Source organism: Astatotilapia calliptera, chromosome 7, assembly GCF_900246225.1.
Source record: "Astatotilapia calliptera chromosome 7, fAstCal1.2, whole genome shotgun sequence".
Lineage (NCBI taxonomy): Eukaryota > Metazoa > Chordata > Actinopteri > Cichliformes > Cichlidae > Astatotilapia > Astatotilapia calliptera.
In genome coordinates this window covers 55,273,412-55,289,568 of record NC_039308.1, presented here as the reverse complement: position 1 = coordinate 55,289,568, position 16,157 = coordinate 55,273,412, and the positions used below count along the sequence as shown (strand labels likewise).

At 38.7% G+C, this 16,157-nt stretch overlaps 2 protein-coding genes across 7 annotated transcripts; one reads left to right on the top strand and one right to left on the bottom strand.

Annotated features, from left to right (window-relative positions):
* The first annotated feature begins 45 nt into the window (after positions 1 to 45).
* On the top strand, positions 46 to 13,782 carry bnip2 (BCL2 interacting protein 2). Of its 6 annotated transcripts, none has more exons than XR_003272953.1 (12): positions 47 to 1,158; positions 3,954 to 4,049; positions 4,170 to 4,237; positions 8,245 to 8,421; positions 9,821 to 10,003; positions 10,601 to 10,703; positions 10,778 to 10,909; positions 11,036 to 11,122; positions 11,212 to 11,310; positions 11,881 to 11,916; positions 12,331 to 12,433; positions 13,170 to 13,231. XR_003272953.1 is itself a non-coding variant. In XM_026175909.1 (12 exons), the coding sequence occupies exons 1-11, from the start codon at positions 794 to 796 to the stop codon at positions 12,501 to 12,503; spliced, it is 1,359 nt and encodes a 452-aa protein (XP_026031694.1). In that variant the 5' UTR covers positions 48 to 793; the 3' UTR covers positions 12,504 to 12,518; positions 13,170 to 13,229. The 6 variants fall into 6 exon arrangements, 4 of the variants coding, with proteins under 4 accessions (XP_026031690.1, XP_026031691.1, XP_026031694.1 ...); XR_003272952.1 differs by having other exon boundaries at positions 12,325 to 12,433; XM_026175909.1 differs by lacking the exon at positions 12,331 to 12,433 and adding an exon at positions 12,491 to 12,518 and having other exon boundaries at positions 48 to 1,158; positions 13,170 to 13,229.
* A 569-nt stretch (positions 13,783 to 14,351) lies between these two features.
* LOC113026775 (beta-1,3-galactosyl-O-glycosyl-glycoprotein beta-1,6-N-acetylglucosaminyltransferase 3-like) lies at positions 14,352 to 16,157 on the bottom strand. Its single transcript, XM_026175903.1, has one exon. The coding sequence runs from the start codon at positions 16,133 to 16,135 to the stop codon at positions 14,867 to 14,869; it is 1,269 nt and encodes a 422-aa protein (XP_026031688.1). The 5' UTR covers positions 16,136 to 16,157; the 3' UTR covers positions 14,352 to 14,866.

The window sequence follows — 16,157 nt, the reverse complement described above, 5'->3', positions numbered from 1 at the left end:
TTTTGTGTGCTTGCACACAAAAAAATAAATTCATAAATCACACGTGACCACAAACTGTGTCGTTTATGCCGAAGAATCTGCAGGAAACACAACTGGCAACTCCGCTGACCATAAACTGTATGCATATCTATGATAGAGCAAGGCGTTGTTAGCAAACGGTTAACTTCTGCCGTTTAGTTGCCGAGGTTCGTGTGTCGGCAAATTAAAAGGAAGTAGTCTTTGTATTTAACATGGGTCCAAGAAAAGACTGTCTTTACGTTGAGCTGTAGTTGATGACTGCCGAATTATTTCTTTTTTGGCTCATAGACAGCGTTAATTGGAATACAAAGCTTGTTTTGTCGTGGCTAAACTTTGCTAACCCCAAAGCTAGCCTGACTGAATGTGTTACGTCCACCGGAGAGCCCTCTGGACTTGGAGGAAGGAAGGAAGGAAACTGATAAGTAGGATAACTGCGCACCTATGCTTCTGCAAAGCTAGAACTCTTTAGGACTCTTGAGTTAACACCGTGACGCATTTAGAAAAGGTGACTATCTGTAGACTTCGCGTGATATTTGACACTGTTTGGTTAATGAGATATGCTGTTAGTTGGCATAGCTAGCTGCTAGCGCCACGTCTCTGGGCTAGCTGTGCAGCAGACGAGAGCTATCCTGTTAGCCACAAACTTCCAAAGAAGTTGTGTAAGTCAGATTTTTCTTTCTGGTTGAGTTGGTCAAGGAGCTGAACGGTGATTAAAGCGTTTCACGGTCAGACTCTTTAACTCTGATCTGCTGTACCACCGGGACAACCGAGAAACATGGCATCGGATGTGATTGAGAGTGAAGCGGTGCTGAAGGGTGTAAGTAATATGAATTTGAACAATAGCAGCCCAGATACTGTCACACCCAGGAGGACTCTTGAGGATTTGGGAAACAGACAGACTTCCAGCCCGTCATCATCCGGTGTATCGGGAGAAGGCGATGACGAGGAAACAGACGAATTGCAAAATAGCACAGCTTCTGCTGCAGAAAAGGGCGAAGAGGAGTTTCAAGACAGTCTAACCAAAACAAGCGGTACGCCACAAGAAAGGAAGACTCCAGACAATGTGCAGAAGCAACGAGGAAAAAGCTCTACCCCGGTGAGCGTTCCCCAGCCACGCTCACCAGCTGGAGCCACTGGAAGGTGTGTATTTAGACATTTTTGTGTTTTCCTTACATAGAAGCAAACTATGAGAAAATTAGCACAGATATGGTTTAGTCTCTCCCAGAGTCAAACGATAGTTTTGTCTGTGGTTCTAAAGTGGACCTAGGTGTACATGTGACTGTTTGTTTATCTGCCTTTGTATTGGTTATAGCGTAGTCTGACGGCCCTGTGTCAGTTGGGATAGGCTCCGGTGGCGTGCCAAAGAGCGTCGTATCATTGGCCTACAGTCTGTGAAATATATCTCAGACATGTCTCTCATGAATGAAGTCATTTTCAGCCAGAAAAGCATCCCTGTCATAGGGTAGAAACTGAAATCAGTTTTTGGAAGAGTGACTTTTATGTCCTTTTATTTATTCAGGTTGAAAGTCTCATTGACATTAAAAATTCATATTACATATTAAAAAAGAAACATGGAAAAATCAGGAGTCACTTTTTAGCACAACATCGATCCTCTGCAGAAAGATGTGTCAAAGCTATGGATTTCAGAATTGACAAGCCACCTATCCTTAACTATTATTGTCAATAAATATTGCTTACTGGGAGCCAATCACTCTTGTGTCTTCATTCCATTTCTCTTATTAGATATTTGTCAGTAATGTTTTTTTCATGCAGGAAAAAATAAGCAACTTGACATGGCGTGGATACTCTAAAACATTGTACTTATAGGTGTGTTTTTTATTTATTATTTTACATTTTTTGCAGTAATCTTGAAAATTGCTTGTCCAGGAGTTAACTTCCAAAAATGTCATCATTTAACCTCAGAGTTCATCTACGTCTTTGTAGCACTGGTACTTTGCTCTAAAAATAGTTGTTTTCAACATCTTGCCAGAAACTGTTGGAAACCAGCCATCCCAAAACTAATTCAGGACCATCAGATTACTTTGCAGATCTTAAGTTCTGAAAAAGCTGTTTCAGTTTAGCCAAACTGGTCATTTACAAAGGTTTGCCTACGGTAACTTCTGAACTTGTTAAGATGTGAAATTGAAGGTTTTCTCTACAGACATTAGTGCACTTTGCTCTGCACCCCTGAGGGATTTTTAAACTAAGTATTGTGAATATTAACTTGGAGGGAGCTATAAAGAATGGTAACAGACTTCAACCCTTCACATAACTAAAACAGAAAAACGCAGCAAAAATAAATGTAGATAGAATGATAAACTTACAATAATCTTGTATTTGTTTCATTTATGTTGAAATTATGAATATGAAAAATGACTTCTTAACTGGTAACACATTTACTTTTGCCTTGAGCTTTATTTAAACAAATTAGCATTGCATCTTTAAAGTTTTTCCATAGTTGAACCATCCCCCACTGATATCATATTAATTCAGTTCTCTATTGTGCTCAGTATAATAATTACACCTTTAAAATTTCTGTCATCTTTTCCTTTTGACTTTTTAATGTAGCTAATTTCTTTCTATATGCTTCCATTTGCATTGATTGCAATGGTTCCCTCTCAGGAAACTACATTCCTGTAGCAGTTGGATTTCAGATGTAATGTGAGGATTAGCACCATGTACAAGTAGACAGCTAAACTGACATATTATGAAATGTTGAATACTGAATGCCCAGAATGTTTGTGTGTCTGGAAGTACAAATTCCGCAGTCTATATGATTAATGCATCAAAGGGAGCTTGGTACAACATGGATACAGATACCATTGGTCTGCACTGGTGAGCAGTCGGTTTATAAACTAAGCCCTTAGCACAAGCTTGTAAGCTTTTTAAGAAGCTACTGAAACTGAGATTTTCAAACATCTATTTCATATGATTACTTTTGTCTCATGTTAAGACATTTTATTAATTGAAAACAGGCAATGAGGATAAACTTCCTTTTAGGTTGCTTTAATCATTAAAAGCCACAATATTGAATATACAGTCCAAAAACATGCTTTTATCTCCATAATCTTTTTACCCCACACTTTACAGTTGCTCTACTTTGTTGGCAATGAAAACGTAGCCTGACAGATATAGGATTTTTAGGATCAATACCAATAGTTAGTTATTTTATGAGTTCAATATTTTAGATATTATTTCCTTTAATAAACATGAATGTGACACATGCATAGTAGTGATATGTAAAGAAGATTTTAGTTTTGCAATTATAAGTAATATTGGTGGGTGAATCAATACTTGCAGGCTCTGGTGCCTTCATTGTAAGGGTCAAAGATATTTTTCACCTCCTTACAGTTCTTGGGGGTCAAAAATTACTCAAAAATGCCAACCCTTATTTTGGACCTACAGACCTGTAAACGTATATTGATTCTTTAAGTTGGCAGCATTTTGAGTATTAGAGGACTGTTTTGTTTTTTGGGTTTGTTGGGTACCTTTTGCATTAGTATAGCTTAAGTAAAATTACTTGTCAGCTTATTAATTTAAAATTGAATTGATTTGTTTCGAATAAATCCAGTTATTATGGCAGATGTTCTTCCTTCTTTATTCGTACAGTGTATGCTCATGTGCTTTTGTGTAGCCAAGTGTACCTATTATACACTGACTTTTTGAAGATTTTAATTGATGATGTATTAGCCCAAGGACAAAAATTGCCTTACTTTCAGCACATCAGGAATGCGTCTGCATTTTCCCCTTAATCATTTTAAGACTAAACAAGTCATTGTTTTAAGATGCCCAATTACACGTTTGGATTTCACAGATAATTTCCGCTTGCCCTCCTCCTGATCTTGATACATTTTCAAGTGCAAGACAACAATCAAGCAGTTAGAGATTGTTAACCATAACAGATTGTTCAACCTTTTTCCCCTTTTCATTCCCAGCCTTGAACGTCAAGAGTCAGTTGCCACAACAGAAGCCCGCCTCAGAATGGAAGGAGTTGAACTTAAGGAAGAGTGGCAGGATGAGGACTTTCCACGGTACTGTCTCAATCGCACTTATATCATGCTTCATAGCTTTGCATCACATGTTTGGGTTTTTCAAAGTCCCATTAACCGTGAATCTGTTGAATGTATCATTATCTTTTGTATGAATCTTAGGCCTCTCCCAGAGGAAGAGGAGCTTGAAGATGAGCTTTTTGCAGAAGCTTCTGAGGCAGGAAACTCTGGTAATGAAAACACAATACTGTTCTTTGCATTGCTACAGTCAAAAACAGAACACTGAAGAACAAAGTTCTTGCATTTTAAAATGGACATGGCCATATGGAAGTTAAAAGAGATACTGGTTGATCTTCAATTCATGTGCATTCAGCTGAAACTGAGGCCTGAGCAGTCTGAGTTTTACAAATCAAAAGAGTAATTTCTGACGTGGTCTTTTTAGTACAAAATCCTCTCAGGTAGGGGTGGGCGGTATAAAAGGTATACGGTAGAAACAATATAAAATTGGCCAACGGTAGAGATTTTGACTTTACTGCGATAGCGAATGTTGATGGTGTCATCAAGCTGCGCCTGTTTTGGTCGAAAGCATTGCAGCGGCTGCAAACAATATCATCTGCAAATTATGTCGAGCGACGGTAATAGCAAAGAGACTAAGCACTTTTGGAATACGGGGAAAGCCAAAAACTGCACTTCCTAGACTTCCGTACCATTGATTAATTTTTGCTGAATTCTCTCGCAGCTGCTCTATTCCATGTTGTTGCAGTATATTAATGACTAACCTCGTATTGTGAATGGATTATCTCAGATGTTCTCCTGACTGAAGTTTGGTCCGTTTACAGCATCCCGACATGTGATTGTATATGTCCCTAACCACCAGAAACCCTCACGTTAACATTTATCGAGTGGAAAAAAGTTAACAGCCATCCTTCAGCTTCACTGTGCTAATGTTATGCTAACGTAGCTGTTTTGCTAGCGATCACGTAGCACATCACTATATACCAGCTAGCTCAACTTCAGTAACCCTACAAAGTCACTGCTGTTTAGTTTTCTGTCTTCATTTATGTTGGAAATGACAGCAGAGCTGTACGTTTGAATTTTTCAGAGATCTCTCAGTCAGAACATGCAATATCATGTTTAGGTGGAAACTAGCGAGCTAACTTCCTTGTCACTACCCGATCCGTACCGGAAACCCGATCGGCACCCCGCATGCGCAAATCTTCCGTCACTTCCTCTCTTTGCCAACATTGCGACATTCAATATATTTGAATGATACGGTTAGCGCCCAGTTAGCTCCTAGCATTTCTCAACAGCTCTGCCTCCTTTTCGACTGCCCGGGACATTTAAACAATGGATAATCCGTATACAAAGAAATTCATGCTTTTCTCCTCAACAGAGAGCGTCCCCCGATTGAGCAACAGCGCCGTAAAATAAGAAGAATGGCGCCTAATTACAGAGTTAATAATGCAGACTTTGTAATATCTCACGTGTAGATTCATCAGCCAGATTAAGTGTTTACTGACAATTGACAGTGATAGCGCACATCATCATCACTATTCCAACAATCCTCTCCTCACAGACAAGCATAAACACACTCGACTATCGCTAAATCAGATTTAACACACGTTTGTCCATCCATTCGCTTCCGCTTATCCTTTTCAGGGTCGCGGGGGGCGCTGGAGCCTATCCCAGCTGTCATAGGGCGAGAGGCAGGGTACACCCTGGACAGGTCGCCAGTCTGTCGCAGGGCTAACACACAAGGACAGACAACCATTCGCACTCACATTCACTCACACATTCACACCTAGTGGCAATTTGGATTATCCAATTAACCTATCCCCACAAGCTGCATGTCTTTGGACCGTGGGAGGAAGCCGGAGTACCCGGAGAGAACCCACGCAAACACGGGGAGAACATGCAAACTCCACACAGAAAGACCCCGGCCTGATGGTGGAATTGAACTCAGGACCTTCTTGCTGTGCGGCAACAGTGCTAACCACCGTGCCACCGTGCTGCCCTATAATAGGGTTTATTCGCTCCGTCAGCAGGTGGCGGTATCCTCGTACACTGGGGAGTAAACTGCCATTAAACGAACAGAAGAAAAAGAAAACATCTGCACATGCGCGGTACGGATCGGGTAGACCCGATTTGTACGGTCAGACTTTACACATGCGCAGTAAGGATCGGGGAGTCCTGATCCGTAACTTTCTTTTTATTTTTCGTTTTTGTCTACATTGTACTGAAATGCTTCATTATTGCAAACATTTTAAGATATACTTGTTATTCTTAACATCTTAACAGATACTCTGACCCATAACTATCGTAAAACGCTACGACCGGAAGTAGAAACCTTTCGCGCATGCGGGGTACCGATCGGGTTTCCGGTACGGATCGGGTAGTGACATTCCTGCTAACTTCTAACTCTGTTAAAAATAAATTCTGTTTTCATGGATGCCTGGATGTTAAACGTAATTATTACACCTGGTAAAGCAGCAACGCTGATCATTTTATTAAAGGTGAAAGAATTTAGACAGTTTTTAACTCTCAGTGTTTGTTTGACTTTGGGACCTGAAGCAGACAGAGTTTTGGACCCAGATTACTCCGCAAGGCTCCTCACTACGGCAGCCGTAATGCTCCGGCAATCCATCAAGCGGTGCGCCTTCATAGCTTACCAAAGTCGTACTGAAACATTTTTGACAGATTTCTGCGCGCCATGTACTACATAAAATCTGTTTGAGGTCGGTAACCACAACCAGAATTCATACATAAGGCACACTGTTGATCTTTGAGAAAATTAAATGATTTTAAGTGTGCCCAATGGTGTGTAAAAATACGTTATACAGAAGAAAAGAATATATCGCGATATATATATCGTTACCGCACATGCTTCAAATTATACCGTGATATTTCTTTGCCAAGCTGCAGTGGAATGATGTTCGCTGAAACCAAAATTTCCATTTTAAAAGACTGTAATGTTGAAAGTGTCACTTAATTTCTATACCAGCCAAGCTTCACATTAGTGTTGGCTGAACTTCAAAGTATTTGAAAAGTATTTTTTCATAAACAAGCTCTGTGAAGTACCAAAGCATAGTATTAAACTGGCTCTGGAGCTAATTAAATACTTTAGTAATCATTATCCCTGGCATTGTCAGTTCTGCTTTCATTGCTATAGAAATTTGGAAAAGAGATTTCCTTTTTGTTATGAGTATATAAACAATATCATTAATGTCGATTTCAATTTTATTCATATAGCACATTTCATGACATGTAAACTCAATGTCATAAAAGATAAAAATAAAAAAAACTTGACAAAGAAATACAAGGTAACACACACACTTTGTGCTGAGCTACAGCCAGGTGGTAGAGCAGGCTAATCTACTAATCAGGTAGTTGGTGGTTCGATCCCCATCTGCATCTGCTGCTCTGTGTGCCAAATATCCAAGATGTTTGGAACCATTAAAATGTCTGCACCTGATGGCCTGAGAGGTCTAATTGGGTTATAGATACTGAGGAAGTCAGAGATCTACTGTTCAGCCAAACCATTGAGGGCTTTATGAACTAATAGAAGCATTTTAAAGTAAATTCCGTACTGAACTGGGGGCACTTCAAAATTTGGGTAATATGTTCAAATTTACAAGTATGTGTGAAGGTTCTGGTTGCATTCTGAACAAGCTACTGATGATTTGGATAATCTGCCAAATAGAGCATTACAGTAGTTTCATTTCCCCAGTATGAATACATGGACTAATTTCTCTGAGCCAGTTTCAAAAAATAATTTTTATAGCATATTTTAGTGCATATTTCTAACTATTATTGGATATTTTCCCTCCATAAATTCTTAAATTTGCTCTTCCGTTTCTGTCTTTAAATACCAATTTAAAATAGATCTTTTTTGGTATTAGCAGTAGAAAGTTTTTATAATTTCTTTTATAAGGAAAACTGGTAAGACTGCACATTAAAAATACTGTCAAAATGAAAAGCCCTGCATTCACTTTTAGTTGAAATGCACACACACATTAAAATAAGTACCAACAAGAATACTGCCTATGCAATAGGTTAAAATGCCTCTTCCTACCAACCCATGATTCCAATCCCTACTTAAATAAGAGACGCACCAGAAAAGAACTGCTCACCACATGTAATCACTGTGTTATCTCTGACCTGAAAAAGCTTGAACCTTTCAAAAAGCTGTTCTCACAGTAGACCGTATAATCATTATTGATTTGACATCCTACCCTAGGCTACGCAGTGAATCATGGCAAGAAGACTAAGAAAAAACTTGCAGCTCCAGACATCAGTCTCACTCTTGACCGCAGTGAAGGTTCTCTTCTCTCTGACGAGCTGGATGAAAGCACAGAGCTAGACCTCAGTGACATGGACACGCCCTCGGACAACAGCAATGAATTTGAATGGGAAGGTAGGAATTAAAAATAATTAAAAATATTGGTCTGGTACTTCTGGTATTATCCTTTAACCCTCATTGTTTCACTTTGCTTATTTAAAGGCAGATGTTACACATCATCTTTTAGATGAGGTCTAGTTGGGATGTTATTTTCACAACAAACAGAAGTTCTCCGGTCTTTTTTTTTAATATCTGGGTTCTTGCGTCCATGTGTTTTTTTTTTTTTTTTTCTTCCTGTATTTTTTACAGGTTTGCTTAGGCAGCTGACTGCCTGCAGTGTGGTTAAAATATGCTTTGTTGTTTTTTGTTTCCACACTGCTGCCTTCCTCTTTTTCACTTGGAAGAATTGTTTCCATTCTCTGCCTGGAAACAGGCTGCAGGCCAGCAACAGGTTTCTCTGTTCCTTGTGGTAAGATCTTTTGGACAGCTGTCTTTTTATTTTTCAAACAAATCAAGATGTTTTTTTGTTTGTTTTTCATTTTTGTTCGTTTGGTTTGTTCCTCCCCACCATATTTCATACCTTTTCATTTTTACTTAATATATTTGATTCATCTCCCCCTTTCTTTCAATTGTTCCTGCTTGAGTAAACAATAGCAGGTTATCACTTAATGGTGAAATTGTTGGCCATTTTGTCCTGTTTGATTATCAGTTATTCAGTGAGTCACAATTTAAAAGCATTCAAATTTCAGAGAATAACTACTGGAACAAGAAAACTTCATTGATCTCTGCACGAAAATTGATTTGCCGCAGTTGCTTAACACAGTAATAAAAGAGTAAATGCCTTAAGCATAAAACTTAAATTAAACTTGTATTAAGTTATATTGTTCCAAAATCAAACAAGACATGAGACCAGACAATTAGAATTAAATTAAATTAAGAACATTTTGGTCCTCTTCACAGAAAACACACTCAAGTTTGTCCGTTTGATTTAATCTCACGGTTTCATAAGTTTTGATTTGCTTGTTGCATGCTTGATATCATGTGATCATGTGAGTACTTTCCTTGATGTCTGCATGATGAACTTGACATTCTGCACATCATGCAGCTATGCTGTAAATCTTACAAACGATCCTCAGATATCCTTGGGCATTTGAGCAAATGCAGCACTCTACAGTAGAAGTGTGTTTTGCTTTTGCTTTCCTACAGGAAATTATGAATTTTCTCCCCAGAAAAAGTGAAGTGAGCGTATGGAATTGAGGATGTGAATGTTGGTGTTGATTCAGAGAAAGAACATCCCTCAAGATACACAAGATTAAAGCAAGAAAATAAATGTGCATATGATTTGAAATTTAAAATACGAATTATCGAGTGATCTCAAAATTGTATCACATTTGACCAAAAGGAATCTGATTTGAATCATGTGTTAAGTTTGCAGCATTCAAGTTGTTAGTTTAACTTGCCTCTTCTCCTTCAGATGATCTTCCTAAGCCAAAACCCACAGAACTACTACAGAAAGGCGTGGAGTCAGTTCACGAGTATTCGGCCTCAGAGGAGAGGGAAGACAGTCGACGCTGGAAGATGCTTCGTATTGGAGACCAGGAACACAGAGTGGACATGAAGGCCATTGAACCTTACAAGAGAGTCATCAGCCATGGAGGCCAGTACCATTGAAGTACCTCTAGTAGCAAGTCTTGAAACTTTACATACAATTTGGCAGCATCTCACTGTACTTATTAGAAGTATTATTTTTAAGGGCCTCTCTAAATAAATTATGAGTGATTCCTAATCTTAATTCCAGCTGCAGCCAGGACATGAAAACTACATTTATAGAGTCATCGGTGAAATCTGACAACAAAGACACTTAGGTATATCTGCCCCAGCTTGAGGCTTAAAAAGCTTTCATCACAGAGGTTACACTTTTACAAAACGTTGATTCACAAGATTATGGCTTCATTAACGGTTAAATCCAGTGATGACACAATCAAAGCCATAGTCTGGCTCCTCCCACCAGAGCAAAGAACAAATGGCATGCTAATTAATCTTATAGACACAGTAAGCCCAAAACAATGTTATGATTGGCTCATATTTTATCCGATCGGTTCTTTGGTAGCAGCAGTGGATGAATAAACTGTATTGCCGGTACACGTTTGACATGATTCAATCAGCTTGTGTGTATTCACAGTATGAATTCCTTTTTTTTTTTTTTTTTTAAATATTAAAAATGACTTTGTGGCGTTTGAATCTCTCATTGCAGGTTACTATGGAGACGGTTTGAATGCCGTAATTGTGTTTGCTGTGTGCTTTATGCCGGAGAGCAATCAGCCAAATTACAGATACATCATGGAGAATTTATTCAAGTGAGTTTTTATTTGAAATTTAGTTCCTTCGCACATTTTAGAGAGCTGTGTCAAATGCGATATTCTTGTTTCAGGTACGTCATTGGCACACTGGAGCTTTTGGTTGCTGAGAACTATATGATTGTGTATTTAAACGGGGCGACCTCTCGTAAGAAGATGCCAACTGTTGGCTGGCTTAGAAAGTGCTATCAGCAGATTGATAGGAGGTGAGTGAGTTGCACAACTTGGAAAACAGGTTTTTAAAAGACAGACAATATGAGAACATAGATATTTGGGTCACTTCAGACAAATAAGCATCAGATCGTAACACCTGTCCTCACTCTTCTGTACAGGCTACGGAAGAATCTGAAATCCTTGATAATCGTACACCCCTCTTGGTTCATTCGCACCCTGCTGGCACTCACCAAACCTTTCATAAGGTAACTGTAATGTAAAAAGGTAATCACAAGTCAAAGACATTCGTGGTGTAATCTCTTTATTCTGAATGTTTCTGATTTCTTTTTCACAGCTCCAAATTTAGTCAGAAAATCAAGTACGTGTACAGCTTGTCAGACCTTGCTGACCTGGTTCCAATGGAGTATGTGTCCATACCAGATTGTATCAAACAGTAAGTATGGTGTTTGTAGCACTGATGTCTGTGTTGCATTATAGTGGTTTTCCTCGTGGCAAGGGTAGGCCGTAAGTTAGCTGTGTCCCACTGACCTAAATGTGCACACTGCGTCATTATACAGGAGATACAGTCTGCCCAAAGCCCATAAGCATTACTATTATTATTATTATGATTATTATTATTATTATCATCATCATATATGCATGATCCCATGTTACAATGGCAATGTTTTATTGCCACGTCACTACATATTGCTTCCAGTGTATACACAGCTTAGGTTGTTGTTTTGTAAGTATTCTATAAGCTGCTGTTAAATATCGTAGTCTTCATTTCTTTGCTAATATGCATAATTATTGAGCTGCACTACAAATTACTCATGCTGTCTTCTTCTTTGAGGCTCTGCACGTGACAAATCTTGTATCGTCACGGCATTTAAAAAGGCAGCACAAATAACTCATCTTGACTCAGTGAAACTCAGTAAAATGTTTTTCTCTTTTGGATGTGTGGTTGCTGTCGGCTGTGTGTTTCTTCTTCTGCCTAACCCGATTTCCCTGCCCCCTTCTTAAGGTTTGACGAGGAAAAAAATAGGAAAAGCCGTAAAAGGTATATGCACTTTCACCCAGGGTCAGCTTCCGCATCTTCTGCATTTCATAAAACTAACAGAGAAATGATGAGTTGGCTTTCAGAAATGCACCAAGACACCTAACTTTCTTTCATTTTCATAGTTGGATGATTTTTAGTTACTGCTTGTCCCGAATCAACAGCTTTCCTCTTCAACTCCCCACATGTTCATCTGATTTGATTCAGGATTTACCTTCCTAATTAACAGATTGAGAGTACATTTTTTGGTCTCCAAAAAATAGGTGACTTGGTGATTATTTAACCAGCTAAATAGATTTTCTGAGCCACTTTTGTGAAGATCATCCCCAAAAGACTATTGCATTTACATTTATCACCTCAAAGCTACCTTAAAATTGTATTCAGCACTTAGTTTTGTTTGTTTTTTTTAAGCCGCAGAGCGTGCTTGCTCACAGCTCATACTTGCTGTCACAAGTCATAACTTCACAAGCTACATGAAGATAAGGTTTCAAGGAAGCTGAATGTGTTGCTGCTTGTTAAGGTAAAAAAAGCCAGGGCATTAAGTTGCACTTACTTGCATTTATCTTGTGAAAAACAGGCTCTTATTTTGAGGAGGTTGGTGTTTGGTAAGTTTGTTCGTGTGTACAAATGAATGGGGTCAAGTAAGGAAGTAGCTCGCCTTAGTCACTGTGGTTTTTGGTGGCACTGCAGCCGTGGCCTCACATGGTTTAGTAACTGGCTCTCACTGAACACACGGTTTGTTCATTCTCACAGCTCTTTGCATGACTCACTGCTTACCCGCTGCCCACTGATTTTTGGTAATTGCCACTTCTTTCAGTTTTAATATTCTGCTTATTGTTGATTCAGTAATGACCACTCAGGAAGAGATGGTATTCAGCAAGACAAAGGCTTTTCTGGCAATATTTAATGTATTTTTACTGCTAAAGTAGAAGCCAAAGTAGAAATTTTTCACTTTTCAATGGAAACAGGAAACTTTTAACGATACAGCTGGTACTGATCTTTGTACTGATCAGACATTTTAAGAAGTTGCATGTATACAAAATATATACATGTGTATATACAATATACAAATTGGGATTTGTATATATTTTAGCGGTTTAAATTTTTTTTTTTTTTTTTTTTGGGCAAACTGGTCTAGTGAGTCTGATCATTTTTATACATTCCTGTGTATAGAAATAATCCTGACACCAAAAAATCCCATTTTGATAGTGTTACAGATTTTGTACAGTTTTAATGACCACTAAACTTGTGTGCAGAATCGATCAGGACATGCACGGCAAAACGGAGAGCGCAGCTGCTACTGTCCCGGAGTGACCTGGCTCACGCTTCGAGACGTGGAAAGGAACGGTGAAGAATGTTGAGGACTGCAGCCATTCATGTTTGTTTTCTGGGTGATGGGACTGGAGGCTTCTTTGCATCAAGAAAGTGCCTTTTTGACATGATGCTGCCTGTTACATGTTGGAACTGTTTTTTGTTTTTGTGCTGCATTTCTGTGTCAACCAGTTTGATCTGCAGCACTTTGTCCACATGCTGTCATAAACTTTTTAATCCTTTTTTATTTACTCCTGTATCTCATGTCAAACTAAGCGCATTGGTTTCCCTGTAGCTACTGGTGTATGTACACTATTTGAGGCACTCTTGTTACAAGTGGTTGATGCATGTTCTACTTTATTACATTTAAAATTATATATTTATATTCAAAAGGTGTCAAAGGAAATAAATTAATATATTTTTATGATGGATCTGATTTTAAACTGCGTATTAGGTCACTGACTCACTGAGTGGCATTGGATAGAACACGTTTAATGGCATCTTGTTCACTGTTCACTGCTGATGTTCTCTGTTAAAATCCTGCCTGGGGAAAGGAAATCTTTGTTTTTATTTTTTTTTTTTTTTTTTCTCGATCTTTTTTTTTCTTTTTTTTTTTTTTTTTTGGCCCCTCACTTGAATGTACTGTTTTTGCTTGTTGGGGGTGAACACTTGCGAAAGAAACTATCTGAACCAAGGATGTAGGTCTTTATTTTCTCATTTCCTTCAAAGTAAAGCCATGGATCCAATCTGATTGCTTTGTATCTTTTATTATTGTTGTTATTATTAGTTTTAGATCTTTTTTTTTTTTTTTTTTTTTTTTTTTTTTTTTTGTAATGCAAAATTTTTGGGAATAACAAGATAGTTTTTGCGCTACAATAGTTCTGTAGTGGTCAAAAGTATGTTTAACAGGAAATGAGAATTTACAAGAACAAAAACAAAAGGCAACGTGCACTCAGCTATTAATTGTCTATATGGAAATAAAAATGTAGCCTAATGCAGTAGTTCTGCAGTAAATGTGCTTTCAGTTAGGTTAAAACTTTTGCTTGAGACAATGTGAGCTGAGTTAACTACCTAGTAATTGCAAGGACAAAATTTGAGAAACCTCTGTTTAAATACAATATAAAAAAAATACAATACAAAAACAATACACTTAAAAAGAAAAGATTTGAATTTCAAATGATCTGTTGTGAAAGTTTAACAGACATACTTTAAGCAATGTTTTTCACCTTTGCGTGTCTCTTCTGCCATACTTGAGCTCCACTAGATGGCACTGCAATTACAGGTTTCACTGACAAGAAACTATTAACAGCTCTACAAGAAGGCTTGAAAGAAGTACCAAAAATGACAAGGAACAGTGACAGCCACGGGATTTTACATTTACATGACTGACATTTTAGTATAAATTATTGCTGATCTGAAAAAATCTAATTCTCCATAGTTGTTGAAAAACCAAGGCATTAGACCCCTTTGCTTTGTTACAACACCTCCCAACATTCTTATCTTTTTAACCACTAAAGGCAAAAATAAAACTCAGGATCTTCTACGGGTGTAACTTAGAAAGGACTTTCTACTTACAACAAACAACGCAAACTTCACTTATAATGAATGACACTTTTAATTCATTGTAAGTATTACTCAATGGTCACATTTTCCTAGTGGACAGTGGATCATGACCTAAAGCTTTGAAACGCAGCACTGATTCCAGACACCTTATGGCAACATCATCATCCTCTGGATCAAACTTATTTGCAAACAGGTGGTGTTGTTTCAGGAGCCATGGGAGGTCACCCGCTCCATACACACAAATAGCTCTTCTGTAAACACCAGTGCATGGGTAATATGGGGCTCCCTTATTCATATCTCCTGCTAAATACGACCACTTCACTGCCCGAGCCAAAGCTAGCATGTCTGACATGTCATACTTCCCATTTTGGGGCATTGACCCAGGAACAGAGGGCATCCTCTGCAGGGTGGCCCACAAGTGCTCATCAGGGCTGTATGTGTCCTTCTCCCACTCCAGAAACTTCTGAACCTCTCTGTCCTCCATCACATGTTCCACAAAAGCTCTTGTGACCACAAAGTAGGCATTTCCTGAGAACATGGGGATGCTGATTGGTGGGTCACTTTTCCTCACATTTGTGTTGATAACACTCTTTGTGATATTGTGGTGATACTGCCAACGACCTTTCTTGTAGCCAGAAGTCACCTCGGACTCCATGCTGTTCCTCCCATTGAGAAGCTTCAGTGCCCTCACAATCTCTCTGTTTGTTTTGATGGGGAAGTCTGTCCCACAGGTGTTAAGCAGGTACCTCCAGTTGATGTGAGTATTTAGCAGATCTTTCATGCAATTCAGATCTGCCTGTACTCTGAACCACGAGGCATATACCACTCTTTCTAATTTACTGGCTACAAACACATTAGGAAAGCATGAAGCAATCGCAGCCACAGCCTTCATGAATGATGCAGAGGAGTTCTGGTCCACGTGTACACAGTAAATGTTCTGAGGAGCATAAACAGCTCGTAGAAGCCGCTCAAACATCTCAATGTTGTCATGGATCACCATGGAGTATGCAATGGGGAAATCTTTCTCTTCCTCACTGAGAGGAGCTGTGATGAAACCTCTTTTTTCAATGTAAGCCTGACAGTTCACTGTTGCGTTAATGTAGAAGTCCTCAGAAAAAACATTCTTCTTTTTCCTGGATGACAGAAGCCTTTCTAATTCACCTTCCTTACCTTTCACATCACCAGTGATAATAGTCGAACAACCAGGCAGATCAGCTGAGAACTGAGGAGGTATTTGCAGATCAGACGGTGACTGTTCAGAGCCAAATCTCCAAAGAGCAAAAGAAAGGAACAAAACCATCAAGGTAAGAAAAAGATTTCTTAACATACGACCCTTTGTAAAATACATATCCTTGTTTGAAAGGGACTGC

Bases quoted from the DNA above. Each gene is read 5' to 3' on its own strand.
- bnip2 (XM_026175905.1), top strand. From the start codon at position 794: ATGGCATCGGATGTGATTGAGAGTGAAGCGGTGCTGAAGGGTGTAAGT. The intron at 1,159-3,953 runs GTGTGTATTTAG...TTTCATTCCCAG, and splicing joins CCAGCTGGAGCCACTGGAAG to CCTTGAACGTCAAGAGTCAG. The intron at 11,123-11,211 runs GTAACTGTAATG...TCTTTTTCACAG, and splicing joins CTCACCAAACCTTTCATAAG to CTCCAAATTTAGTCAGAAAA.
- LOC113026775 (XM_026175903.1), bottom strand. From the start codon at position 16,135: ATGTATTTTACAAAGGGTCGTATGTTAAGAAATCTTTTTCTTACCTTG.